General features: G+C 37.1%; 6 protein-coding genes and 1 long non-coding RNA gene across 10 annotated transcripts in view; 3 read left to right on the top strand and 4 right to left on the bottom strand.

Moving 5' to 3' along the window:
- The window catches only part of LOC107698477 (tripartite motif-containing protein 16-like), a 4,628-nt gene extending 2,487 nt beyond the window's left edge, over positions 1-2,141 (bottom strand). Inside the window, exons 1-6 of one of the 3 annotated variants that reach the window (XM_016499487.1) lie at positions 2,058-2,141; positions 1,154-1,751; positions 966-1,061; positions 657-890; positions 413-560; positions 223-285 (exon numbers count right to left, since the gene is read on the bottom strand). In XM_016499487.1, coding sequence (XP_016354973.1) covers positions 223-285; positions 413-560; positions 657-890; positions 966-1,061; positions 1,154-1,751; positions 2,058-2,068 — 1,150 coding nt within the window. In that variant the 5' untranslated portion in view covers positions 2,069-2,141. The other 2 variants (XM_016499489.1, XM_016499490.1) reach the window with 2 other exon arrangements.
- Positions 2,142-2,555: 414 nt separating this feature from the next.
- Positions 2,556-5,011, bottom strand: LOC107698462 (E3 ubiquitin/ISG15 ligase TRIM25-like). Its single transcript, XM_016499474.1, has 4 exons — positions 4,713-5,011; positions 3,720-3,817; positions 2,816-3,413; positions 2,556-2,723 (listed from the first exon to the last, which is right to left on the bottom strand). The coding sequence occupies exons 2-4, from the start codon at positions 3,728-3,730 to the stop codon at positions 2,556-2,558; spliced, it is 777 nt and encodes a 258-aa protein (XP_016354960.1). The 5' UTR covers positions 3,731-3,817; positions 4,713-5,011.
- A 375-nt stretch (positions 5,012-5,386) lies between these two features.
- Positions 5,387-14,778, top strand: LOC107698481 (uncharacterized). The gene is made up of 3 exons (XR_001635353.1): positions 5,387-5,397; positions 14,484-14,490; positions 14,665-14,778. It is a non-coding gene; the product is annotated as an uncharacterized LOC107698481 (long non-coding RNA).
- On the bottom strand, positions 5,799-9,575 carry LOC107698478 (tripartite motif-containing protein 16-like protein). 2 transcript variants are annotated; one of them, XM_016499491.1, is made up of 7 exons: positions 9,476-9,575; positions 8,045-8,683; positions 7,784-7,879; positions 7,477-7,710; positions 7,083-7,236; positions 6,803-6,862; positions 5,799-6,409 (listed from the first exon to the last, which is right to left on the bottom strand). In XM_016499491.1, exons 2-7 carry the CDS (start codon positions 8,630-8,632, stop codon positions 5,874-5,876), a joined length of 1,668 nt encoding a protein of 555 aa, XP_016354977.1. In that variant the 5' UTR covers positions 8,633-8,683; positions 9,476-9,575; the 3' UTR covers positions 5,799-5,873. The 2 variants fall into 2 exon arrangements, with proteins under 2 accessions (XP_016354977.1, XP_016354978.1); XM_016499492.1 differs by lacking the exon at positions 9,476-9,575 and having other exon boundaries at positions 8,045-8,759.
- LOC107698480 (E3 ubiquitin/ISG15 ligase TRIM25-like) lies at positions 10,865-13,436 on the top strand. Its single transcript, XM_016499495.1, has 5 exons — positions 10,865-11,449; positions 11,664-11,759; positions 11,863-12,096; positions 12,848-13,007; positions 13,350-13,436. The coding sequence occupies exons 1-4, from the start codon at positions 10,865-10,867 to the stop codon at positions 12,920-12,922; spliced, it is 990 nt and encodes a 329-aa protein (XP_016354981.1). The 3' UTR covers positions 12,923-13,007; positions 13,350-13,436.
- Positions 14,779-16,620: 1,842 nt separating the features above from the next.
- LOC107698461 (delta-like protein C) lies at positions 16,621-19,004 on the top strand. The gene is made up of 4 exons (XM_016499472.1): positions 16,621-16,848; positions 16,957-17,199; positions 18,754-18,814; positions 18,892-19,004. The coding sequence occupies exons 1-4, from the start codon at positions 16,798-16,800 to the stop codon at positions 19,002-19,004; spliced, it is 468 nt and encodes a 155-aa protein (XP_016354958.1). The 5' UTR covers positions 16,621-16,797.
- A 1,737-nt stretch (positions 19,005-20,741) lies between these two features.
- Positions 20,742-26,697, bottom strand: part of LOC107698460 (muscleblind-like protein 1) — a 43,674-nt gene continuing 37,718 nt past the window's right edge. The window contains exons 10-12 of the mRNA XM_016499471.1: positions 26,367-26,411; positions 25,678-25,749; positions 20,742-24,008 (exon numbers count right to left, since the gene is read on the bottom strand). Coding sequence (XP_016354957.1) covers positions 25,693-25,749; positions 26,367-26,411 — 102 coding nt within the window. The 3' untranslated portion in view covers positions 20,742-24,008; positions 25,678-25,692. The remainder of the gene's footprint in view (positions 24,009-25,677; positions 25,750-26,366; positions 26,412-26,697) is intronic.

Below are 26,697 nucleotides of genomic sequence, written 5' to 3'. Positions count from 1 at the left end.
TATATAATAAAATAAAAATGATAAAAAACTACGTGTACTGTGTTAAGCTAACTGAGACTTGTTATAGCTCTTGCATATCATTGCTCTTTTGTTGATTTTGATTGCTTCCATTGTCCTCATTTGTAAGTCGCTTTGGATAAAAGCGTCTGCTAAATGACTAAATGTAAATACTGACATGGTAATCACTCATTTATTTCTCTTGAGGACTGAATCAACACTTACATTGCAAAAACTCATCTCTGGTCCTGAGTTCAGAGGTGGTAACAATCTCCATGTGTGGTATTACTAAAACCAAGAGACATATACAATGTTATTCACATTGATAGATAGAGAATTTGATCAATTTCTTCTAGTGCTTATGATATGATACATTATTTCAAACAAATTACTGAATTACAAACTTTAACATTACCATATATATTCTCTGTTGCTTCCTTGCAGAGGTCCTCAAGTTTCTCTCTTAGCATAGAGACAGATTCATCCACATCATCATAAGAGAGAAGTGAAGTAACATTTATGTTGTCTCTAGCCGCAGGAGGAACAGAGAGAGACTGGAAACGCTACAAAGGGACAAAATCAGAACAGATTTGATTCACAATAACAAGATAATCCATTACAAAATAAATAAATTGCTAATAAATAACAAAATCTGTTACCTCCAGGAAATGGATGTGGTTTTCTGTGTGTAAAAGCTGCTTCAGCTCAGCGTCTCTCCTCCTCAGATCATCAATCTCCTGCTGCAGTTGCTCTAAGAGTCCCTCAGCTCGCCTCACTTCAGCCTTCTCTCGATCTCTGATCATCTGTATCACCTCAGAGCAGCTTCTCTCAATGGAGCGGATCAGTTCATTAAAGATCCTCTCACTGTCCTTTACTGCTGCCTGTGCGGAGTGCTGTTATGACACAAAGACAAGTCTGAAAAGAGTCCTGAGAAAGCCTAAAAAATTCTTAATCCCCTTGAAACTCACTTTATGAGTCTTCACAGCCTCTTTCAGCTCCTGAATCGCCTTCTCTCTTTCCTGGATTCTCTTCTGGAACTTTCTTTCTATGTCCCAAAGCTGTTTCTGTAACAGAAACAATAAAATGCAGCTTAGTGTACTGCATCATAAATGTATGTGCAACTAGCATTTGCAATAGCAATATGTACATTTCCTACCTGTTTCTCAGTCCTCTCTGCTTTAGTTGAAATAGTGTGATGATTTTTGTGTTCATCCATTGTACACAACAAACAAATACATAGTTGGTCTGTGCGACAGTAAACCTCCAGCAGTCGGTCATGTTGAGAGCAGATCATCTCCTTGAGTCGTCCAGTGGCATTAATCAAACTGTGTTTCTTATCTTTAAAGAAACTGTCATGTTGTTCTAGATGAGACTGACAGTAAGAGTTTAGACACATCAGACAAGACCTGACAGCTTTATACTTTCTCCCTGTGCAGACGTCACACTCCACATCTCCAGGTCCAGAGTAACTCAGAGCAGGACGAGCTGTTTGGGCTTTTGTCTTCTTCAATTTCTCCACCATTTCAGCCAGCATCACATTCTTATTTAAAGCAGGTCTTGGAGTGAAGGTCTGTCTGCACTGAGGGCAGCTGTAAACTCTCGTCTGATCATCTCGATTCCAGCAGTCGGTGATGCAGTTCATACAGTAGCTGTGTCCACAGGGGATGGTCACTGGATCCTTCAGTAGATCCAGACAGATCGGACAGCTGAACTGATCCTCGCCCAATGAAATAATGGCTTCTGCCATTTCACTGCTTGAACACAAAAACAGAGCCGCATGGAACAGCAGTTCACTTTAACTTTCTGGTTATGTGTTCCAGAGAGCGGAGCAGGCGTTTAAAAGCGTTTGTAAAAGCATTTGTTAATCCTCAAAAGCGCTTTATCTATCAACCCAGTAATGTTTATACGAATTTGTTTGCAGACGGGCTGATAAAAACACTAGCCTACCTGAGCATACGCAGCAAGCGCAATTAGGAAAAAACAGACTGCGTGAGTAACTTACAGTGCTCGCGTAATGTGATGATGCAGAGCAATAAAAAAGTATACTTAGTAGATTTTACCAGCGCTGCATTCTGCGTCTTCTTCGTCGTCTTCTTCTGGTGTTTTATGGCGGTTTGGCAAACCAGCGAAAAAGGGTGCATTACCGCCACCTACTGATCTGGAAATACAGAAATACAGGGAAAAAAATAATAAATTCTATCTATTGTTCCTGTGTTTTTCAGGTATTTAAACAATTTTTCTTGCACTCTTGATTGCCTCGACCCATTTCCTAACAATCATTTTAAAGAAATATTATCAGCTCCCAGCCATCCTAATTCCTGAATTAATTGAAATCTCTCATTCCGCGTCAAAATGGACCTCTTGCCTTTTTGACCTCCCTGTACGTCATTACGTGTAATACGAACGCATACTACTGGTGGAGACACATTATTAAACAAATAAATAAAATACAACCTTTCAGAAAAAGGAAAGAAATTTTTCGGGTTTTTTTTGCATTTATAAGAAATAATTTGTAACCATTTGTAAGAAATTTGTTTTGCAGAGACCACGTACTTCTGTTATGACACAAAGACAAGTCTGAAAAGAGTCCTGAGAAAGCCTAAAAAATTCTTAATCCCCTTGAAACTCACTTTATGAGTCTTCACAGCCTCTTTCAGCTCCTGAATCGCCTTCTCTCTTTCCTGGATTCTCTTCTGGAACTTTCTTTCTATGTCCCAAAGCTGTTTCTGTAACAGAAACAATAAAATGCAGCTTAGTGTACTGCATCATAAATGTATGTGCAACTAGCATTTGCAATAGCAATATGTACATTTCCTACCTGTTTCTCAGTCCTCTCTGCTTTAGTTGAAATAGTGTGATGATTTTTGTGTTCATCCATTGTACACAACAAACAAATACATAGTTGGTCTGTGCGACAGTAAACCTCCAGCAGTCGGTCATGTTGAGAGCAGATCATCTCCTTGAGTCGTCCAGTGGCATTAATCAAACTGTGTTTCTTATCTTTAAAGAAACTGTCATGTTGTTCTAGATGAGACTGACAGTAAGAGTTTAGACACATCAGACAAGACCTGACAGCTTTATACTTTCTCCCTGTGCAGACGTCACACTCCACATCTCCAGGTCCAGAGTAACTCAGAGCAGGACGAGCTGTTTGGGCTTTTGTCTTCTTCAATTTCTCCACCATTTCAGCCAGCATCACATTCTTATTTAAAGCAGGTCTTGGAGTGAAGGTCTGTCTGCACTGAGGGCAGCTGTAAACTCTCGTCTGATCATCTCGATTCCAGCAGTCGGTGATGCAGTTCATACAGTAGCTGTGTCCACAGGGGATGGTCACTGGATCCTTCAGTAGATCCAGACAGATCGGACAGCTGAACTGATCCTCGCCCAATGAAATAATGGCTTCTGCCATTTCACTGCTTGAACACAAAAACAGAGCCGCATGGAACAGCAGTTCACTTTAACTTTCTGGTTATGTGTTCCAGAGAGCGGAGCAGGCGTTTAAAAGCGTTTGTAAAAGCATTTGTTAATCCTCAAAAGCGCTTTATCTATCAACCCAGTAATGTTTATACGAATTTGTTTGCAGACGGGCTGATAAAAACACTAGCCTACCTGAGCATACGCAGCAAGCGCAATTAGGAAAAAACAGACTGCGTGAGTAACTTACAGTGCTCGCGTAATGTGATGATGCAGAGCAATAAAAAAGTATACTTAGTAGATTTTACCAGCGCTGCATTCTGCGTCTTCTTCGTCGTCTTCTTCTGGTGTTTTATGGCGGTTTGGCAAACCAGCGAAAAAGGGTGCATTACCGCCACCTACTGATCTGGAAATACAGAAATACAGGGAAAAAAATAATAAATTCTATCTATTGTTCCTGTGTTTTTCAGGTATTTAAACAATTTTTCTTGCACTCTTGATTGCCTCGACCCATTTCCTAACAATCATTTTAAAGAAATATTATCAGCTCCCAGCCATCCTAATTCCTGAATTAATTGAAATCTCTCATTCCGCGTCAAAATGGACCTCTTGCCTTTTTGACCTCCCTGTACGTCATTACGTGTAATACGAACGCATACTACTGGTGGAGACACATTATTAAACAAATAAATAAAATACAACCTTTCAGAAAAAGGAAAGAAATTTTTCGGGGTTTTTTTGCATTTATAAGAAATAATTTGTAACCATTTGTAAGAAATTTGTTTTGCAAAGAGACCACGTACTTCTTTTGAACATGGTAGGCTATTTATTGTATTGTTTTCTACATTCCACAAGTCATTCTGAAAAAAAAAACCCAATCAAATACACACATTCCTAACATACTCCCCCTTTTAATAGCCTGTAGGTTTCTGAACTACTGTGCCAAGCTGTCTGGACCCCAAGAGGCATGCTCTTCAAGAAAACAGTGGACTTTTCTGGAAATTAACATTTGAATGCTCTCTTGCAAAATCCGAGATACAATCACACTGAGTAGATCACATCTCAGTATTGTCTCATCTGCATTTCTTTCCCTTCACTCTCTTGTCCCTGTTCTTCCCCTCTCTACATGCTGAGATCATCCTAAATCTATGCTTTTTGTGAACAATTACTATACAGTAGCCTACTATACATGTTTGACATTGTTTGAAATGTCTCAGTGCAACTGAAACAATGGTCTCATCCCCAAAGAAGTAAACTCAAATGTAGTTTAAGAGTTTATGGATATTTTTATGGGTATTTACTGAAGAGGGTGTGCCTGCTCCCAGGGTCTTTTCTCTCGAGGTGTGGTATCATCATTAATGTAGATTCCAATTGTTACTTTAGGCTCCATTTGGAGGATGTCTTGTCTTGAAAGAAATGTTGCAAAAGGCTCAAAGCAAATTCAAGTTACCCGTGATATTTAATGTTAAATAACTTAGTCTACATAAAAATGCAAAATTATATACAGTCAACCATGTACTGATATAATGTTACATTAGATGTACACTGCATTTAATATATTTGTAGACAGGGCCGGATTTACCTCTTTTCGTGACATAGGCAAAACCAATTTTTGGGCCCCCCTTCCCTAATATAACAGGCCTAATATTACCACCCAAGCAAACAAAAATATTTCTTTATCAGTGGAAACAGTTACAGTGTTTTCTATCGCAATAAGCGCGTGCGTTCAATAAATACAAATCGAATGTAGGCTAGTTCTTAATTTGAGAACTTAAGCCTCGTTCAGACTGTCAGCCCAAATCCGATTTTGTGCAAATTCCAAAACGTCATTTTAGAGCTAATAACAGAGGCTTGAGCCATTGATATGCAGGCTAACGCAGTTATTAATGCAGTCTAACGCAGTTATTAGAGAGAGAGAGCAAAAGAGAGAGAGAGAGATTAAGTGCATGTGAATACTTGCGTCTCTCAGCAGTATTCAGCAGCAGCGTCTACTAATAGCCAATCTTTAAGTTAAACTGCTTCAAGAACCTCTCTACTGAGAAATGTCATGTAGCTTTTCAGCTGCAAAACTATTTTATTCATAAATTCGCGGGGCAGCCGCGCAGCTCTGACAACAAGTTTCTGTCCATGTCTCCGCGTGTGTTCACAAGACCGCGAGTGCATGTCTGTACTGTGTGTGTATCTGTGAGAGAATGGGAGAAAGAAAGCATGATTTCCGTACATAAAAAAAGTTGAAGACATGGAAATAGTTTGTAATTTTTACCCTATTTGTTATATTTATTTGCTCAATGTCTTCTGGGGTTTTGGTTCTTTTACTGTTGTGTATATCCCATAGTATAACAAAAATATTAGGCTATATATCTCTTTATTGTGTTTGGGGCCCCCCTGGACGAGCAAGCATAGGCACGTGCCTAGAATGCCTATGCGTAAATCCGGCCCTGTTTGTAGAAGCTCTACTTCATCTATACTGCTGAAGGACACAGTTTCACTGATGAGTCCTGGGTTATGCCAAACCCCGGATGAAGCGGTCGAGTGAATGTGGTCTGGATTCTGTGGATGAGGGTCATTGTGTCAGAGACACTGTAGAAGGACAGAATTCCTGCTCTGTGATCCACATACACTCCTATTCTACAGGAGCTGGAGAATACAGGGAGTTCAGATTTTTTGTTATTGTGACTAAATAAAAATCCAGAGGGAGAGCAGAACAATCTCCAGGACTGATCATTACATCCAAATTTACACTCATTACCCCGTCCCTTCCTGCTGATGCTCTTATATGACACTGATATTCCCACACCACGAGTCCCGCTCCACTCCACCTCCCAGTAACAGCGTCCACACAAGCTTTCTTTACACAACACCTGAGGCCAAACATCAAATCTGTCTGGATGATCAGGATACGGCTGCAGTGTAGCAGTGCAAGCAGCCACTGTGTGCTCCTCAGAAAGACAGAGGTGTTTATGCACCGACTCTGAATCCAGAGTAAACTGATGGTAATCTGATGGAGAAAAAAAACAGACAATCTACATTTTAATAAATAAATCTTAACTGTCAGAACATTAAGTGATGCAACAAAGATATAAAAGTAGCAACAACAGATCACTGATCTATTACACAAGTTTTATCAAAATGTATTTAAAGCCTATTAAAAATTGTAAGTAAAATTGCTAATTTTTTTACCACTAGTGGGACAGAATTGCTAAATCATTAAAAAATATCAAACATTCCCATTGTCTGCCATTGTTTGGATTTTGCTGTCTGTCAGACAACTCAAACAATCCTAATGCAATACTGTTAGTACAGTTAGTACAGAAATGAAAAACTTCCCCTTTAAATGTGTATAAATTTGTCTAGTGTTCGCTTTATTTGAATGATTATTTATACCACTTACAGTGCAAGAAGTGCTCTCTTGTTTTGGGTTCAGTGATGGGTGTGAGGATTTTGATATTCACTATACAGAAACAAACAGATATTTAATAAAGATATCAATAATATTAAACTATTAATTACTATTGATCAAGACTAATAATGTACTAATAACAACAATAATGTAGTAATATTATTAACAATTTATTAAATGCTATTAATAATAATTATTCATTATTCACATCCACACAATATTTATTTATTCATTTATTAACTCTATTTTACAAGATGAGTCTGTACTTTACCTCCACCAGATATCTTTTCTATCTCCTCACTGCAGAAATGCTCAAATTTTGTTTTTATATTAGTGACGGAGCTTCTCACATCATCATTAGGGAGCAGAGAACCGACAGTGGTGCTGTCTGAAGATGCAGGAGGTGCAGAGGGAAGCTGAAAATTCTAAAAAGACAACAAGCGAAAATGTAAATGATCATGTAAATATGAATTAATACCGTCCAAGAAAGTTAAAGGATCACATAGATGAAAGTACAAGTGCTAGGCATATTCATCATTATACAATACAATCTTGACAGCATTTGCACTGATCAGAACAACTGGCAATTATACAATAAGCTTTAATCAAATGTCCATTAGTGAGTCTGCAGTACAAGCTTTATAAACCTGTAAATCTTTACAAACCCGTAGGAAATGGATGTGGTTTTCTGTGTGTAAAAGCTGCTTCAGCTCAGCGTCTCTCCTCCTCAGATCATCAATCTCCTGCTCCAGTTGCTTCAAGAGTCCTTCAGCTTGACTCACTTCAGCCTTTTCTCGATCTCTGATCATCTGTATCACCTCAGATTGGCTTTTCTCAATGCAGTGGATCAGTTCAGTAAAGATCCTCTCACTGTCCTCCACTGCCGCCTGTGCGGAGCTCTGTTATGACATAAAGAGAGAACCATTAGAATCAGTCCATTCAATCGGACAGTTATTTTTCTCTTATTCTCACCTTGTGAGTCTGCACAAACTCGCTCAGCTTCTGAAGCTCTGTTTGCCTCTCTTGAATTTTCTTCTGTATAATTATTACTGTCTCTCCAACCTGTTTCTGATGAACAAATAATTGTAAACATTAGAAGACTTTGGTTTTCTACAAGGAGCTCAAAATCTCTCTATATTTTTGTGTGATATATCATTGTGAACTAGCCTACCCAGCAACTTGATACAATAACTGCAAAAACTAAGTCTATTAATATGTGTTTTCAGTTCATACCTGTTTCTCAGTCCTCTCTGCTTCAGCTGAAACAGTATCGTGAGTTTTGTGTTCATCCATCACACAAATCAAACAAATACATTTCTGGTCAGAACGACAAAAAACCTCCAGCAGTCTGTCATGTTTAGAGCAGATCATCTCCTGGATTCGTCCAGTGGCATCGGTCACTTTGTGTCGTTTCCTCGTATGAGATTCCTCATGACACTCAAAGTGAGTCTGACAGTATGATTCAAGACACATCAGACAAGACTTTACAGCTTTGCGTTTCCTTCCAGTACAGACATCACACTCCTCATCCCCAGGTCCAGCGTAACTGAGAGCAGATCTTGTCTTCTTCAGTTTCTCCACCATTTCATCCAACATCACATTCTTATTTAAAGCAGGTCTTGGAGTGAAGGTCTGTCTGCACTGAGGGCAGCTGTAAACTCCCTTCTGATCATCTTTATTCCAGCAGTCTGTGATGCAGTTCATACAGTAGCTGTGTCCACAGGGGATGGTCACTGGATCCTTCAGTAGATCCTGACAGATCGGACAGCTGAACTGATCCTCGCCCAATGAAATACTGGCTTCTGTCATGTTCCTCCACATACATAACAACTTGACAACACATAGCCTTGCGGTTTCTCTCAACAGCGTTTCCTGTTTCGAGACGTGTGCAAAAAAAGGTGATTGTGTTTGTCAAACGGTGTGACCACAAAGAACATAGATGGGAGTATGACTGCTTCTAATAACGTTTTTTAACTGATTTTTTTTTTCATTTTACGTTAATAAGAACTCAAAACGTACATTAGTTGCAACTGGCATAGTACTGAATACTAGATTCAACGGAACGACACAAACCCGACTAAAATTATTAACTTCCATATTTTCACTGCCTGCACACAAAATTATCTGAATACATACATACTAACGATACTAATATACCAATTATTAACAAGTCGTCAAGTTTATTTTATCTGGCACCGTTGGGCCAGTAGATGGCGCTCACGAATGCGAGACGCGTTTCAATGCCCGTACTGGCGGTGCCAGCTTTTACATTAGAAAAAGAATGTAAAATCATACATTAAAACCACTAAACTGTTTAACTTTGATCCATTTAATTTGAACTTTTAACATTTAATTTTAAACATTCTATTTAAATGGAATGCAAGACTAAACGTTATTTTGTGGTAAATCTCATTTAGGCTATTATTTTAACTAGCTACAAAAACAATATCATTATCAATGCATTGATATTTTATTAGATAACAGTTTATTCTTCTTTTTTATATTATGCACGTCAGGCCAACATTTAAATGAAACAAAACAAAACAAAAAAACATGAAAAGCGTACCGGTCAGCCCCAATAAAAGTAACCACTCTGTTATTACCCCAGTAACAGAGTTGTGCCTATTATTTAAATATGTGTTTGCTTTTTGTAATAACACTTACATTGTCAAGGCTTTGTCACAGCAGTCTACCAGAGAATGGAAACCCAGACACAGAATGGCCACAAGAGAGAGCAAAAAATCAAAATAAATAAATAAATACATAATACTGACTGAGGACTATGACTACAGAAAATACAAAAAAATTATACAAAAAATAAGGCTTGAGAAAACTAGCAAAAATAAAGAGGGGAACTAGATTAGAGCAAAATTACAGGAACAAAGACAACCTAGTAAACTCAAAACGAATTAAATACAATGCTACTGATGGGGAACGTTAAATATAACAATGCCAATAAGACCTGATGACTAGCAAGAAATTCTCACACACAAAGAATGCATGCAACAAACCAGCAGAGACATGAGGGAAAGGAGCAAAATATAACACGAGGATCAGATGAACACTCAAGAAAACATGCAGGGGTGCCCAAACTCGGTCCTGGAGGGCCGGTGTCCTGCAGAGTTTAGCTCCAACCCTAATCAAACTCACCTGAAGCAGCCAATCAAGGTCTTACTAGGCATACTAGAAACTTCCAGGCAGGTGTGTTGAGGCAAGCTGGAGCTAAACTCTGCAGGACACCGGCCCTCCAGGACCGAGTTTGGGCACCCCTGGATGATGACTAAACAAGGGGAGTGGTAACTGGAAACAAGGAGGCGGGACAAGAGGAGCACATGGCCAACACAAACAAAGCCATGTGCTCAAGCACAAAACAAACAAAGAAACATTGAACAGAGACATGACAGACAAGACTGTCAGGGCAGGCCCCTGACACACATTGCACTGGCTTTAGCTTTAGACTTGGATGTGAGTCACACCAGACACACCAGGCATACTTGTTTTGCACATGTCTCTTAACATGTTTTCAAATGTCAATATGCTGATGTACATGTCTCTCTATCTGTATGTGCAGTGAAATGGCAGAAGCCAATATTTTAGTGGTTCAGGATCAGTTCAACTGTAGATAACTGATAATCTTTCCTCACTAAAACATTTCAAGTCCATTGAGGATTAGGCTACTAAAGATTTTTAATGTTTCAATTTTTTCCATGCCTCAGAATCAGGTTGAAGAGATGCAAGAAAAATGTCAGCAGAGAATCCAAGAGAGACAGAAGAAGCTAATTATACAATTGCTTTGGGTTAATATGTGTGACTGATGAATGTCGAGTCTCTTACCAGTTCATCATCCTGCTTTGGCTTCAGCGTGAGACTGACACCGAGTGGATGTTCTTTATTATCGACAGTAAAATACAGGCGAGTCACACCGGAGATAACCTACTACCTGTTTTTGCACACGTCCCTTAAACACCAGGAAATTCTCTCTTAATTTCAGGGAAAACGAAACCTATTTATAGATAAGTCGCTGTATTTATCTCTCTTTCTGATTGCAGTAAAATGGCAGAAGCTAAAATTTCAGTGGCTGAGGATCAGTTCAGCTGTCCGATCTGTCTGGATCTACTGAAGGATCCAGTGACCATCCCCTGTGGACACAGGTACTGTATGAACTGCATTACAGATAACTGGAATAAAGAAGATCAGTGGAGAGTTTACAGCTGCACTGAATGCAGACAGACCTTCTGTCCAAGACCTGCTTTAAATATAAATGTGATGTTTACTGAAATGGTGGAGGAACTGAAGAAGAAAACAGACCAGATGGATCAGTCTCTCAGTTACGCTGAACCTGGAGATGTGGAGTGTGATGTTTGTACTGGAAGGAAACGTAAAGCTATTAAGTCCTGTTTTTTGTGTTTGGAATCTTACTGTCAAACTCACTTTGAGCGTCATGAGGAATCTCGTTCAAGTAAGCGGCATAAACTGACTGATGCTGGACGAATCCAGGAGATGATCTGCTCTAAACATGACAGACTGCTGGAGGTTTTTTGTCGAACTGACCAGAAATGTATTTGTTTGATTTGTGTGATGGATGAACACAAAACTCACGATACTGTTTCAGCTGAAGCAGAGAGGACTGAGAAACAGGTATGCACATATAAGTAGCCTAAACTGTGTTGATTGCAATTGCAGTTATTAAGCAAATTAGGCAGTCTATGATGAGATTATCACATATTTGAAAATATCTGGAAACCATTCAATCAAACTGATGATAACTGATAATCTTTCATCACTAAAACATTTCGCGTCCATCGAAGATTACTGAAGATTTCTAATGTTTACATTTTTTTCTATGCCTCAGAATCAGGTTGGAGAGATGCAAGAAAAATGTCAGCAGAGAATCCAAGAGAGACAGAAGAAGCTTCAAGAGCTCAGAGAGGCTATTAAGACTCACAAGGTGAGACTCAGACTAACCTAGTAAGTGTTGGACCACATTTTCCAGTTCCACTGCCCACTTTGGCTAACAGACTGATGATCTGATTATCTGTGTGTTCTAACAGCGCTCTGCACAGGCAGCAGTGAAGGACTGTGAGAGGATCTTTACTGAACTGATCTGTTCAATTAGGAGAAGCCGCTCCGAGGTGATACAGATGATCAGAAATCAGGAAAAAGCTGAAGTGAGTCAAGCTGAAGGACTCTTGAAGCAACTGGAGCAGGAGATTGATGATCTGAGGAGGAGAGACGCTGAGCTGAAGCAGTTTTTACACACAGATGATTACATCCATTTCCTACAGGTAGCAGGACTGTTGTCCTAAGCATGGTCTTTTGACTAGAGAATTATTTCCTAATTTTACGGTGTGCAATATAATAAAACCATTATCTGAGACACTAAAATAATAATTAATATATTAGATAAATTTGACCAGATCCCTCAAAACATACCAGTTTTGTTTTGTATATATAAAAACAACAGTTCAAGTTTTGTCTGATGATACCAATTATATGGTATACACCAAAACAAATTGTTTGGCTTTGGATCAATGTAATTTTTGTCATTTTCATTTCTGACGTCGTAGTGACTTTAACATTTGTCTTTTATTTTCACATACTTTTCCCAATGTAGATTTAAAGCAGATTCTTTCTTACTGACTGAAAAAATGTATCGATCAATGACAATTACTTAAAATAGTATTGGCCTGAAGAGCCCATGAGAACATTAAAATTACAAAATTAATACAGTACAGATACTGCTAGAGTTGAGGCTGTGAACACATTGTTAGCCCATGCACACACACTCAATATTCAGATCTTAGAAATAAACTAAATATAGGTAATGTTAACTGTAATTTTTTTTTAATTCTTTATTTTTAACTTGATACAAACTTGATTCAAAAATGGACACTGCAAAACTGTAACAGTAATAAAACTGAAACAAAGGGTTCACAAAATATTTGTGTGGGATTCTAATATGCTTACCCTTAATGGATAAAATATGATTTTTGTTTCTTCTTATCTTTGATGTTTCTGTGTATTTATTCTTTCTAGAGTTTCCAGTCTCTCGCTGAACCTATGGAATCTACAGGTGTTCCCAGAGTTGCTGTCAGTTCTGTCCTCCCTTAGGATGATGTGAGAAAATCTGTGTCTCACTTGAAAGAAATACTGGAGGAGTTCAGTAAAGAGAAAATAGAACGGTTATCTGGTCAAGGTACAGTGACAGAAACAGTTGCTTTCAGAAAAATGATATATTTTGCAACAATGTTGAAGAAACTGGTGTATAGTAAAATACAATATGAAAGTAATACGTGTTTCATATAATTATTAAAATTATTAATTAGAACTATTCTAATTAGAAGTCAGAAAGAGCTTTAGCCTTTATTAACAAGTATGTTTACACACACAGAGAATTTGACTTGATCACAGGAGCTTCCAGTGCAGAAGAAATTACGGACATAGTGCAACATACATGATAGTGCAGACATACATAGGAATAACACAGTAAAGATGGAAAATAACACTAATAACTAATTACATGTGTTTATTTTCTTAGTAACATACATCGACATTATTTCCAATAATGAACCCAGGACTAGGGAGGAATTCCTACAGTGTAAGTCACATTGAAAACACACACACACACACACACACAGAAAACACACACACACACACACACACACACACACACACACAGACTGGTTTCCATGTTTTATGGGAACATTCCATAGGCGCAATGGATTTTATACTGTACAAACTGTATTTTCTATCCCCTTACCCTTACCCTATCCCTAAACCTACCCATCACACAAAACTTTATGTATTTTAACATTTTCAAAAAACTTCATTCTGTATGATTTATAAGCTTGTTTCCTAATGGGGACCAAAAAATGTCCCCACAAGGTCAAAACTGACTGATATTACTATCCTTGTGATTGTATGTGCAGTAAAATTATTAGACAATTCATTACACCAGAATCAGATGTTATATATACTCATATTATATATATATTGTTTCAGAAAAATGTTTAAACGTAAAAAATATCATGAATATGGGTTTCAGAAGGGTTAGTGTTAAATATCCTTTCTCCTTTTCTGTAGCTCTAGATGCTAGAGCTTTTTTTTGTCTATTAAAAAGTTGTAACAAAAGTGACATTCAGTTCTATCTTACATATATGGTGTCACACAGAATTCATAATATTTCAAATACTGAAAATGCATAATATTCACTTGAGTAGACCACATATTTTTGAGTGAGTACATAGTTTATGAAAAGGTTACATGGCAAGGTAATAATATTTTAACAACAAATGAAGCAAACAAAAGAGAAAGCAAGAGTATAGATATATTTTATAGTTTCATTTTTATATTCTGTACATATTCTGTATTTGTTTAATGATAGTGCTTTAGCTATACTTCCCTTGAGAATCAACACACATGCATGTACTGTACAAACTGAGATACAGATTTACATTAAATCAAAATTAATTTTTAATTTTCATCAGATTCCCTTCAGCTCACTCTGGATCCAAACTCTTTGCATAAACAGCTTCGTCTGTCTGAGGACAAAAGAGTGGCTACATACACTCACACAGAGCAGCCGTATCCTGATCATCCAGACAGATTTGATGTTTGGCCTCAGATGTTGTGCAGAGAGAGAGTGTGTGGACGCTGTTACTGGGAGGTGGAGTGGAGAAGTGGTGTGGGAATATCAGTGTCATATAAGAGCATCTGCAGGAAGGGAGAAGCTAAAGATTGTTTATTTGGATATAAAAATTAGTCCTGGAAATTGCAGTGCTCTCAATCTAGTCACTTATTTTTGCACAATAACATAAAGACTAATCTCCCTATATTCCCCAGCTCCTGTAGAGTAGGAGTGTATGTGGATCACAGAGCAGGAATTCTGTCCTTCTACAGAGTCTCTGACACAATGACCCTCATCCACAGAATCCAGACCACATTCACTCAACCGCTCTACCCTGGGTTTGGAGTTTATGGATCAACAGTGAAACTGTGTAATCTAAGAGAGTAGATTGAGATTTTACAAATGCTTTTTGTCCATGATCCAAGGTTTGAGCTACATGACAAATCATACACAGTTACAATCTCTTTTATGTCATTTTTGTTTTGTTGCGCGCACTCTTTTTTAAAAAATATTATACATTATACATATACCATTATACATTTACAACAGTTACTTCTGGTCCTTGAATCTGCCAAACCTTGAATAACAAGGTAATGTTTCCATTTTATCGGTAAAAGAATTCACCTTAACCATTGTAACCTCAACCATTGTAACTAGGCACTATGACAAATACATCACATTCCTCAGTGACAATAAGATTTTAACTTAAGTGAAGCAACGTCGGCGTTCCTTCGTTATTAGATCCAAAGTTGTTGTTTCTTATTTATTTACACATTATTGGCATTGAACTTGTTGTATAAATGCAGTATCACACTCATAGTCATGCGAGTATTAGATAATATTATCATTTTAACTATGCTCACTCTAAATAATAACATTTCTTTAATTGACTACTACTTATATAAATTCCAAAGTACGCAAACGCTTGCAAGTTATATTTAAATTGTTATCTTAATTATTGGACAGCCCTTATTATAGGCTCTACAAACACTCACCATTTCCTAGATTGCCTTTAAAAGTCTCAGTAAAAAGTTTCATGTATTATGTTTGAAACTTTAAAAAACATAAGCAGCTTACATTTTTTAATAAATCCTTATTTTAAAAAATAACATGAATGTATATAAAAATAAATTGAGCATTCTTAGAATGTAGAAAACAAACTATGCATTGTGCTAAGGAGACACTTTATCTTTAGGTCTTCTATCAGACTTTAAGATGTTTAGAAGCTTTACGAGTTTAGTAGTGAAACATTTTCACAAATAATTACAAAGAAACAACAAATAACTCACTGAATCAATTGTGATATTTTAAACAAAGACTGAAATCGTATTTTCTTGTAAAACATTCTCCAATAATGTTTTATTAACAAATTCTATTTTTTCTAACAGTACAAAATTGTATTTATTTTTCTCTCCATGAGATTCCTGTCTGTTCAATATGGATGTAAATACAGTGAATAAACATGTCCAACTGTCTGGGGGGAATAGAGTGGCTACTTGCAGTAAACAAGTCCAGCCGTATCCTGGAGATTGTTCTGCTCTCCTTCCAAATGCTTATTCTAGCACAATTACAAAGAGTCTGATCTCCCTGTGGTCTCCAGCTCCTGTAGAGTAGGAGTGTATGTGGATCACAGAGCAGGAATTCTGTCCTTCTACAGAGTCTCTGACACAATGACCCTCATCCACAGAATCCAGACCACATTCACTCAACCACTCTATCCTGGGTTATAGTTGTAGTGTAAAATATAAATATATGTGACTATCCAAACATTGTTTTTTTTTCTTCATCAAAGTAAATTACTTCAGCATGATTCAGCTTAAGAAAAAATACCCTTCATCTGAAAGATGATGGCAAGTGTAAATTTCCACTTTGAACTGTATTCATTTGAACTGTCATAGCAATAGTTAGCACTTGTTCTGGGTTAGCACATATATACTTTTCAAGCTTTTTTAAAACAAATTTCATTCATCAAATAAAGCCACATCATAACCAAAGTTTTCATGTGGAGAGTTTGCTAAAACAAATTACTGATTGATTCCCAGACCTTCGCAGAAAAATCAAACATTTCTAAAATCTAATACTATGTATACGCACAGATGATGTTTAATGTTCAATGTACAGAGAAGGTTTGAGTCGACCTAATTTGCATAGCACACTACTCCCACTCTGAGGTCCCTATTTAAACAAGCACTCTACATTCTGGAGCTAGAAATCGGTTCGCCTTTACTTTGTGAGTTCCAGCCAAGCCAATATTAAGGTATTTAATATTCCACTCAGTTTACATTTTAATTTTTTTTAGTTTCATATTAGAATATTGTCACAGTCTGCTTTCAATCAACAGCAGACAATAAGATTCGAAATGGCTCAGCTTTTATCAACATGCTTCTTAGTTTTGATATCAGTGCAACTGGTGAGTATTTGGTTTCATAATTATTTGAATGTAATCTCTTTCTTGAATAAGTGATGTAACCACTAGCCCAAATGTGTCATGCTGATACACATCTTATTATTTTTATAGGTCAAATCCTCTGCTGTGTTTGAGTTGAAAGTGCACTCTTTCACAACTACCAGTAGCAGTGTGTGTAAACAGTCCAGAGACTGTCAGGTTTTTTTCCGTGTTTGCCTGAACTACACGCAGGACGTCATATCATATAGACTGGCATGTTCAAATGGCACTGGACTGACAGGAACATTCAGCTCAGACCAGAGCTCCATCTCCACTAGTGCACCAATAACTGTGCCCTTTAACTTAAATTGGCTAGTGAGTAGCTCAAGAGTGAACATTAAAGATTAATATAACAGTTATAACATATGTATAGCATGTTAGACTTTAAGGGTAATATAAGCAATTTTATGATATGGAACACAACAAATGTCATTAAGTAACAGATATCACTCAAATAGATCCTGAAATAATCACATCTTTCGCAGTTACGCCTAATGTGACATTTTTGTTTATCCAGTCAGAAGACTGATCTGCATTCTGCTGGTAAATCATTTTGCAGGTTTTTAAGGCAGCCCATATACAAGAAGCTGGAATCCAGAGAGTCAGATTGTCATGTGATAATATTATGTTGCAACTGCTGCTTTTGGCAACTAACATCAAAATAGTGTACAGTAATAAAGCCTTGGAGAATTGACAACAGTGTCCTCTGCTAATTCGTAACATTTACAGCAGCCATAAAGCCAGGAAATACTTGAGTGTAATTATTTTTTTTCTTGATGCCATTTTAGTACATACTGAGTATATAGTATATATTTAGTATATATGATTTTGAAAACAAATATTACCTCCTCACTAGTGACGGGCACTTTCAAAACACTCGTTTGTGAAGCTTTGAAACCTTTGTGAATCATTTGTTTTGAACCAAGAGCACATATCAAAATGCCAAAGTCACGTGATTTCAGTAAACAAGGCTTTATGTCATATTTCGAAATGTCAATGGTTCACTGATAGAAGGCGATCTCTGTAAAAAAAAAAACCTTCTTTCTTTGCGTGCACATCTGGGCACATTTGAGCGTTAAATATTTCCACATAGTGAGGTAGATATGTGGGGGCGTGTTAGAACGAGCCGTTTTAGGGGGGCGTGGCAGAGACTTAACTTTGATAAAGTATATCTCTTTGGTTTTGAGACTTTAGTCTTTGCAACTTCAGGGATCTTATCTATGCACAATCAGCTTGTAACACTCCAAAGAGAAAGGAAAACTTGAAATCGCATCATATGACCCCTTTAATACAAGGGTAGAGTTAGCCTAATAGCCTCTTGGGCCTGATTAACCAAGCCCTCCATAAAAGGCGTCACGTCTTGAAACAGTGATTTACTTTGCGAATCAGTTGGTTTAACTGATTCAACGTTTCAAAAAGCTTTGTTTCTTCCATCACACCAAAGAGGAATATCAAGCCACAAGAAGGCCAAAACTGAAGAAGTCAAGAAGTTATCTTTTTAAAGTTTAATGTTTAAGTTGAGTTAAAGTGAAGAAGTTATCTCTGGATTTATAACCTATATTACTACAAGCCAAACGAAGCATGCAAGTGATTTACTGGACAGAAAGATCATGTGATTCTCTGACTACAGTCTTGATATGGAGCTTAGTGAACATTGCGCTGTTCCCTGATGTCATACGTAACACTACTAAAGTTAAGTTGGTTATTCTTACCGGTAACACTAAAATGAGACACTTATGATCCAGTGATTCACCTCAGAAAGTCACCCAAGCGTTTGCACGCGTCTTTTGGAGGGCGTGGTTTTGTAAAGTGGGGGTGTGTCTAATTGAATGGATAACGGAGGTTCAAGAACAATTTCTGTCATTACAGGGAACAGTCTCGGTGATAATTGAAGCATGGAATGCAGAGTCTTCCAATGATCAGCCAACAGGTATAACTCCTTTTTCTGTGTTTTATTTAAATACCAATTTTTTACAAATGTATTTATACATTATGATTTATTTTCAGAGAATCTAAACAATAAGATTGGCCACTTCGCCACCAAAATAAATCTTACTATTGGTCAGAAATGGTCCCTAGGAGAGCATATAGGAGATCAAAGTGAGCTACGCTTTTCCTGATTTCTGCCGTTCACGGGATGACCCTTTCGGTCACTTTACCTGTGACGACGCTGGCAACAGAATTTGCTTGCCTGGATGGAAAGGCGAATATTGCGCTGAGCGTAAGTGATTTTTTAAATTATTTATTTTTTGGTAACGTTGATATGCTATAAAAGCTGCATATATTTATTTATTTATAGGCATGTTATTTCCGTTTGGTCAATTAGAAAATATAATTATGTAATAAGCAAGAATAGTAGCCAAATATCAAATCTTTTGTATTGTATTTTTGAAAATAATGCACATTTATTCTAATTTCCTGTTTTTCCTCCCTCTCGTTTTTAACAGCGATCTGCTTCTCTGGATGTAGTGAGGAACATGGTTATTGTGTGGCCCCCAGTCAGTGCAATTGCCGGTATGGATGGCAGGGCCCCCGCTGTGAGGAGTGCTTACCTTACCCAGGGTGCAAACATGGCACCTGCAAACATCCCTGGGAGTGCAGGTGTGAGAAGGGATGGGGAGGCCTGCTGTGCGACAAGGATCTTAGTGTTTGAATTTATATATTCAGTGTTTTCCTGGTTAGGTGTGTTTCATTTAGGCTATAATGTGCTGTTATGGTTGAGAAACCACTTGAAATAAACTAAACTAAATAAATAATAATGTCCTATTTCTTTGGCTTATGGTGCCATGTTAACAACAAACAGTGTTTATGCCATTTAAAAATAATTAAATTAACACAACTGAAAATTGTATGTACCTTCTTAAGGCTCATAAGCGCTAGTCTGATATTAAGGGGACATTTCAAAAGCAAATGTGCCTTAAAAACAGAGGAGTCATCATACCCGTCACAGCCAAAGCATATTATATTATCATGACGCCTGCTGGTAGACGTCGTCTTTCTCCATTGATGACAGTCATTCAAAAATATCTGTGTAGTCTGACTGTATTTTTGCAAGCAACATATGGATCATGAAGATAAAAGTGGATATTTCACTTTTAATATACAAGATGCTTTGCCAGTGACCTTTTTTGAGGGCTCCTAAAAGTATAAAATGGCTTTTGATTGAGTGTCTTCCTACCTATGGAGCCATCAGGAATGTTTAGATAATTTAAACATTGTTAAAACAACACTTTAATTCTATGCAAGAATTTACTACTATCGCAAAATAGTTCAGCTTCAAATTACATACATTTTAAAAATGACAAAATTACATAACATGTATTGTTTTACTAATTACTAATTGTTTGAAGAAATGTTTTACTAATTTGATAACTACTTTCATTCTCATTCAACAAATTAAAGTGAGTCTTTTTTTTTTTTTACTATATTTTATGCATGTTTTGTTGGAGAGTCACAATAGTGGAAGGATGAATATGCTTTCTCGATATTTTTACCCTATATTTTATTTTGAAAGCCAATCATCCAAAGCAAGAGGCCACAAATTGAATATAAAAAACAAGGAAAACTATATGACAGACTACATATACACACCCACACACACAAATCAAATGGCTTAACAAGATCAATTATCAAGACACGCCTAAAACAAAACAAAGAAACGGAACTTCAAAAATGATAAATGTGATTTTAAACACAACAAAAAGGCACGTGGAGCTCAATATCCAGAAAAGAAAGCCTACAAAATTTTCTGACTAGAAATCAATTAAGCAAACCACATTATACATAAATAGTATCTCCCTTTAGAACGGTTATTCATGAATGAAAAGAAAGTGAAACACCACACAGACACCTTCTGAGCAAATCCATTTAGTTTTATTAAGATTTTTTTTACTCATAACAGTAAGAGTCAATTCTAACAATAATAAATGTGCATAAAACAAGTCTTTTAGAATGCAGCACAATATCTTACAGCAACTATAAGCAAAGGGCAGGTGTAAGATTCCATGGAGGGCGTTAAGCATCCAAGCAAGTGCTTTCAGCAGGCAGGACCACCTGTGGTTTCGCCGTCTGCAACGGCCGACCAGCTTTTAGGCATTGTGTTTAGTGAAGGAAAGTGACGCTTTGGTTTAATAGCTCTTGTGCAGCAACCTCAAATGAGTAAAACTCTGACCTCAGCGGAGGATTTGACAGTTACATTCATTTTGTTTATTTTTTTTTGTGTGTGTGTGGTTGGTGTCCTTTCCCTGCTGAAGGCACGTTACCAAGCAACAAAGCAACTCTTCTGTTGTCGTAGGTTAAGTGGACGTCTTTTGCTAGCATCTAGAGTCGGTTTGAAGGCCTTTTTAATAATTGTACTGTTCTTACGGTTATACTCGGGTGGATTATCGGCGAACGTGCCTCAATTGAGGCTCAGATATCGATCGAGATACTTGATTTACACTATGCTGTGGCAATGATAGTTACGGTAGCCTACTGTGAGAAATTATCTTATCTACGTACTTATCTATTATGAGAATTTTTTCTTCTTCATGCAGTTATTTATGTCCATCATATGACAAATACTGTGTTTTTGAAGGTGTAGTATCTATTTGTAAACAAAACCGAATTCCCCACAGTGGAAATCATGACGGGGCAGAGTGTACTGCCAATTTTTGAGACTCTTGGTACGTGTTGGTACTGTATGCAGGCAACGCAGAGCTTTATTATAATTATTTTTTTCTGAACGTGATGGCCGGAAATGATGATAAAAGAACTGTGCCATATTTCTGCAAGCATCATTTGTTAGCTGGACTATTACTCTAATTCTTAAATTATCCTAAGAAAATTTCTCATAGTTATAGAATCTTTTATTATTCAAAATAAGATCTCAATATTATACATGTTCCTTTTCTTTTCTTTATATTGACTATGTACAGAAGTGCAAAAAGTCAACCTTCGTCCCTTAAGTTATGGCTCTCTCTCTCTCTGGTTTGCAGCTCGAGGCCCGACCCTGTGACCTCCCTCCTTTGTTTTACATCTTTAAATATTCAGAAATCTCTGAAGCCAAGTTGCTGCACATTTTGGCCTGACATTGAGGGATGTTTTTTTCTTCTTCTTTGAAATATTACAAGACGATTTTTTAAATTCTGAAATGCATACAGTAGAAAATAACTTATTTTACTCGAGCATGTACAATTGATACTTTAACCAGCTAAGTGTAGACGTGGTCTTGATTCGACACAAAATAAAGGGTTAAAATATCAACCTTAGCATAGCAACAAATAAACTCTCTTTCTGTCATTTTCACTCTTTTTTAAGACAAGATAAAACATTTTGTTCAACAAATTCAAAACCAAAATCCTTGAAATTTCAAACATTCTACCATGAAAACTAACATGAAGAATTAAGAATACAACACTACTAGCTAAACATTATGAATTTAACATGATGTAAAAGAAAGTGACAGTAAGATAAACAATATTTCATTTCCTACATTCTAAAACAGTTCTATGTCAAAAACAAAATCTTTATATGCAAACAACACAATATATTTCTAACAAAGGCTTTAAAACAGTTAAGTGTAACATGATTAATATACACGTAAAATAAGTGTGAAGAATAAAATCTCATCCGCTGTAATTTCCCATTTGTGATTGAGAGAATGTTTGAATGTTGTGTTCAAACACTGAAATATAAGGCTTTAAGTGAGGAAATGGCAATGGCGTGCATCCTTTCAAGTCTGTGCACCTAAACCAGGCTGAAATCCAGACTCAAGTGAACTCGGATTCATTTCATCTTGAGTCTGGTTGTGACGCTAAAACCCTCCCCAGTAACTTGGGTACCTTGATGTGAACATCCGTTTCCTGGTTTACAAGCAGCCTTGTACGTAAAACGAAGCTACACAAATTATTCACCTTCCGTGATCAGTATACCCAGTCAAAACACATTTAAATAAAAAATAAAAAGAGGAAAAAAGACTTTGGCACAACTTAATGTTAAAAACATCTCATGATATTCTCCGTTCCTCTTTTACGTCATCCAGCGGTCGCATACTATTCGAAAACAACTCAAAATCAACACAGATGAGAACTGAAGACAAACCCTGACCCAACACTAACCTCATCTTTCCGTGTACCTAGTCTCGAACTCACAATCTGTCACGAAATACTCAAGCAGTGCTTTTCCAGCATGAATTTTAGAGTCCTCACACCGTTGCGGCAAAGACTGGAACGCAGTCGCTCTGTTTCCACATGTGACTGTCGAATCTACGCTACCTTGACGTTCTCTAACGTGACTCTCGATTACCTTCAAACGCGACATTCTCTCGTTCAAGGCAATACAAAGAAACAGGGCATTAGGAACAAGGCGACCCTGTTCTCATAGGAGTCAAAAAGGCTTCATAGTTCTACAAGGCCTAATGGATGATCGACAAATAAAAATGGCACGTTTCATAAAAAACCCACACACTTGTGAAATTATGTATAAAAACAAGCGCTGTAAAAAACGTTAATCTCTGGTAAACATAATAACAGTTGATATAACACTCTAGGTCGGTGTCTGGTATTCAGCCGGTGGTTATGGTACATAAAGCTTGTAAGAATGTGCTTCTGAAAGGTCTCAGGTGATCGGTTTCTACCCAAAACATTCATACGTCATTCTCGACTCTGCGCTTACAATCTAGTTTGAACTAAAGATAGAGAAAACTACATACATTGAATTATTTTGCTGGATTATTTGTGCCATATATTGACGTTCGATTCGCTTTTCAATTCAAAGTGCACCTTTTGTAACTTTGTAAACCTTCAGACAAATTTCGAGGAAAGAAAATCAAGGTGTGAATCACAAAAAATATCTCTCGGTCTACTAACATGTCAAATCGGTGTTGAGTCAGACATGAAAATAACTTTTCCTACTAATCCGGCTTGAGAGTAAAAATGTGGTCCTGTCTGACATAATGATGTAGTTCACTCAAATTCTACACATTATGTGGAAGGACATTCAGTTTCACCCCAGTAAAACCCTACCATCATATATGACCAAATTCTAAGCTTCATATTATATTCTATCAGGCGGTGATCTTGATGTTAAAATTTAGAATTTAGTTTGTTTGCCTTTTGTCCGGGGCAACAGCACATTCCTTTGATCTGTGGGAAAGTACAAAAAGTGCGTATTTAGAACACTTGAGAACAGGTATTAAAGTGAGAGTTCAACCAAATTCGATAAGTCTGTCATTAATTAAATTATTTAGAATGTTGAAGAATTATTTTCCATACGATGACAAGTTAAAAAAAAGTGCCATAAAAGTAATTAATGTGACTTAATCATTGTATTCTAATGCCAAATTTACACAGTTTAATGCTGCTCAGAGATGGCATGAATGCATTTACATGTTTAATTGCATACTGTTATACTATGGGCTGAGGTGTGTCAGAGCAGGAATAAAAGAAGATAATTTGGAGAATGCTGGTAACCAAACAGTTGACGGTAGCCATTGATTTCCATAGTTTTTTTTTCTATACTATGGAAGTCAATGGCTACCATCAATTGTCTGATTAACAACATTCTCCAAAATATCTTCTTTTGTGTTCAACAGAAGAAAGAAACTCATACAGGCTTGGAACAACTTGAGGGTGAGTAAATGATGACAGAATGTTCATTTTTAGGTGTACAATCCCTTTAAAGGTGCACTAAGTGATTTTTGAAAAATGCTTTTGACCACATGCATCGGACCGAGTCCTAAAACACACTTGTAGCCAATCAGCAGTAAGGGGGCGTGTCTTGTAGTGATAGAGAGAAGAGAGCACTCAATCTGAGCTCACAGGACGGATATTAGCAGATCGACCATAGATAGAGAAAGATGGCAGATAAAAAAAGAGGAAAATATCAGAGGAACAAAACATTAAAAAGAAGGGTTACGATCAGGCAAGAGGTAGGACCTGCGTAAATATCGGAGCAGCTTTCCAGCGGTGGAGAGAGCTCAAGGAGCGGGAAGGGCTCGAATCGGAAGCCAAGGTTGCGTTGTTTCTTCTTGATAGGTAAGTAATGTTGATTTTGCTTCGTTTCACACAACTTATCTGTGTTGGCTTTTGTTTGTGTTGTTGTGTGTCATCTTCATTTGTTTCCGCGATCGTCGTTGCCATGGTTGTGTACGTACATGTGGAGCGGAGATTTCAAAATAAGGGCGAGGTCCTGTTGGGGTATGGGCGTGTTTGTTTTGCTGCTTTCAAATATCAACAACGTTTGGCAAAAATCGCTTGGTGCTCCTTTAACTAAGCTGTGTAAATATGCACAAAGTGTTCTGAAGCCATATAATAGTTTTGTGTGATGAACAGGCTGAAACTTGCACTTTAGGTGCCATGGTTTCCTTTTTGGTACTAGTTGTATGGAAAAGAACTTCTTCAGAATTGAGCTTTTGTGTTCTAACCAATGACACTTCTGTCATTATTTAAATTATTTAGAATTTTGTTGGAAAGTTAGAATTTTGGAAAGTTCGTTTCCATACAGTGACAGATGTCATCTTCAAAAAAAGAAAATTCCAAAAAAGTGTTTGCAATCAAGCTGTCGCAGGTGCCATACTTTTTTGGTGTTTCTGTTTTGGAGCTTGACAAACTTTTGATAACTTTTCAGAATTTTCCTTTTATGTTCTTTTGAAAAAACAGCCACACATGGGTTTGGTTTGGAATGACATGAGAGCAAATAATGGCCAAAATTGGGTGAGGTTTTGCTTTAAATCAAACAATTACATTTAAATTTCTCAGACAGGCAGGGCAAAAATCCAGCAGTTTCTGGAAAATTTAAATAAAAATCACTTACTGTTGTGGACTGGAACTACATCTGCGTCAAGTACTTGTGACTAGTCAGATGCTCTGCAGATATTATTGGAATCTGAAGATGAACGGAGAGAAAATGCATGACAAAAGATCCATTATGACCTTTATTTTTTACAAAAATCATTTCAAAGACTAAAATATTCTCCCTCACCCTCACTCCCTCCCCATGACAGTTAAGAAGAGAATGAGTCAAACACAACACAAATTAAGAAATGCCACTCAATAAAACGATGAACCATTGCTTATTAGTATAAATCGTTCTCAAGTGAGGCAGGGAGAAGTCAGTGAATTCCCATGCAACATTCCATTTTTCCAACTTGTTGACCTTCACTTTTTATTTCAACAACTGAAGGTATTCGAAAAGCTGCTTTATAGACTCTACTAACATCTAATGTTTCAAACCATGGAGAACCTCATCCATTTAAAAAAAAAAAATTGTATAATTTAGAACAGACTATTCTGTTATTGTGGCCTGTAATGCTGGTTTGTATTGATTACAAAGACATGTGATAGCGTTCATATGAGCAGTATTTAAGCTGACTGATATTCTTTTTGTTTCTTGATCAGCAAAACAATAAAGTGAAGCGGGGGAAAAAATGAAATCATTTATCCTTCACAGCCGGCAAAGATGTACCTGAAGCAAAAGCCTAAGAAAAACGACCTCATACATACCAATTGCATGTATTCGTTGGTAGTCAGCTTTGATAGAGAAGAGTCCTCAAAATAACAAAGGACGAAAGAAAAACAATATTAAAATGCTATTTATAACCATCAAATATAACAAGAAATGCTACTGTAACGCTGCTTTAATAGAAATTTAATTTTTACACCATTTTCACAGCGCTCAGGTAATTTCAGACTAGTTTCTAGTGCATTTTGTGCACAAAACCTGTACAGAAGATAATTCAAACAACTCCGTTTACTTATGCATAGCTCTGTCTTTATAGTGCATTCTTTTGTTTTTCGCAGCCAATGTATGCAGTGAGAAAATTACAGGTCAAAT

This window comes from Sinocyclocheilus anshuiensis, unplaced genomic scaffold (assembly GCF_001515605.1).
Source record: "Sinocyclocheilus anshuiensis isolate Anshui unplaced genomic scaffold, SAMN03320099.WGS_v1.1 scaffold1910, whole genome shotgun sequence".
In the NCBI taxonomy this organism is placed as follows: domain Eukaryota; kingdom Metazoa; phylum Chordata; class Actinopteri; order Cypriniformes; family Cyprinidae; genus Sinocyclocheilus; species Sinocyclocheilus anshuiensis.
This window is presented reverse-complemented; position numbering and strand designations above follow the sequence as displayed.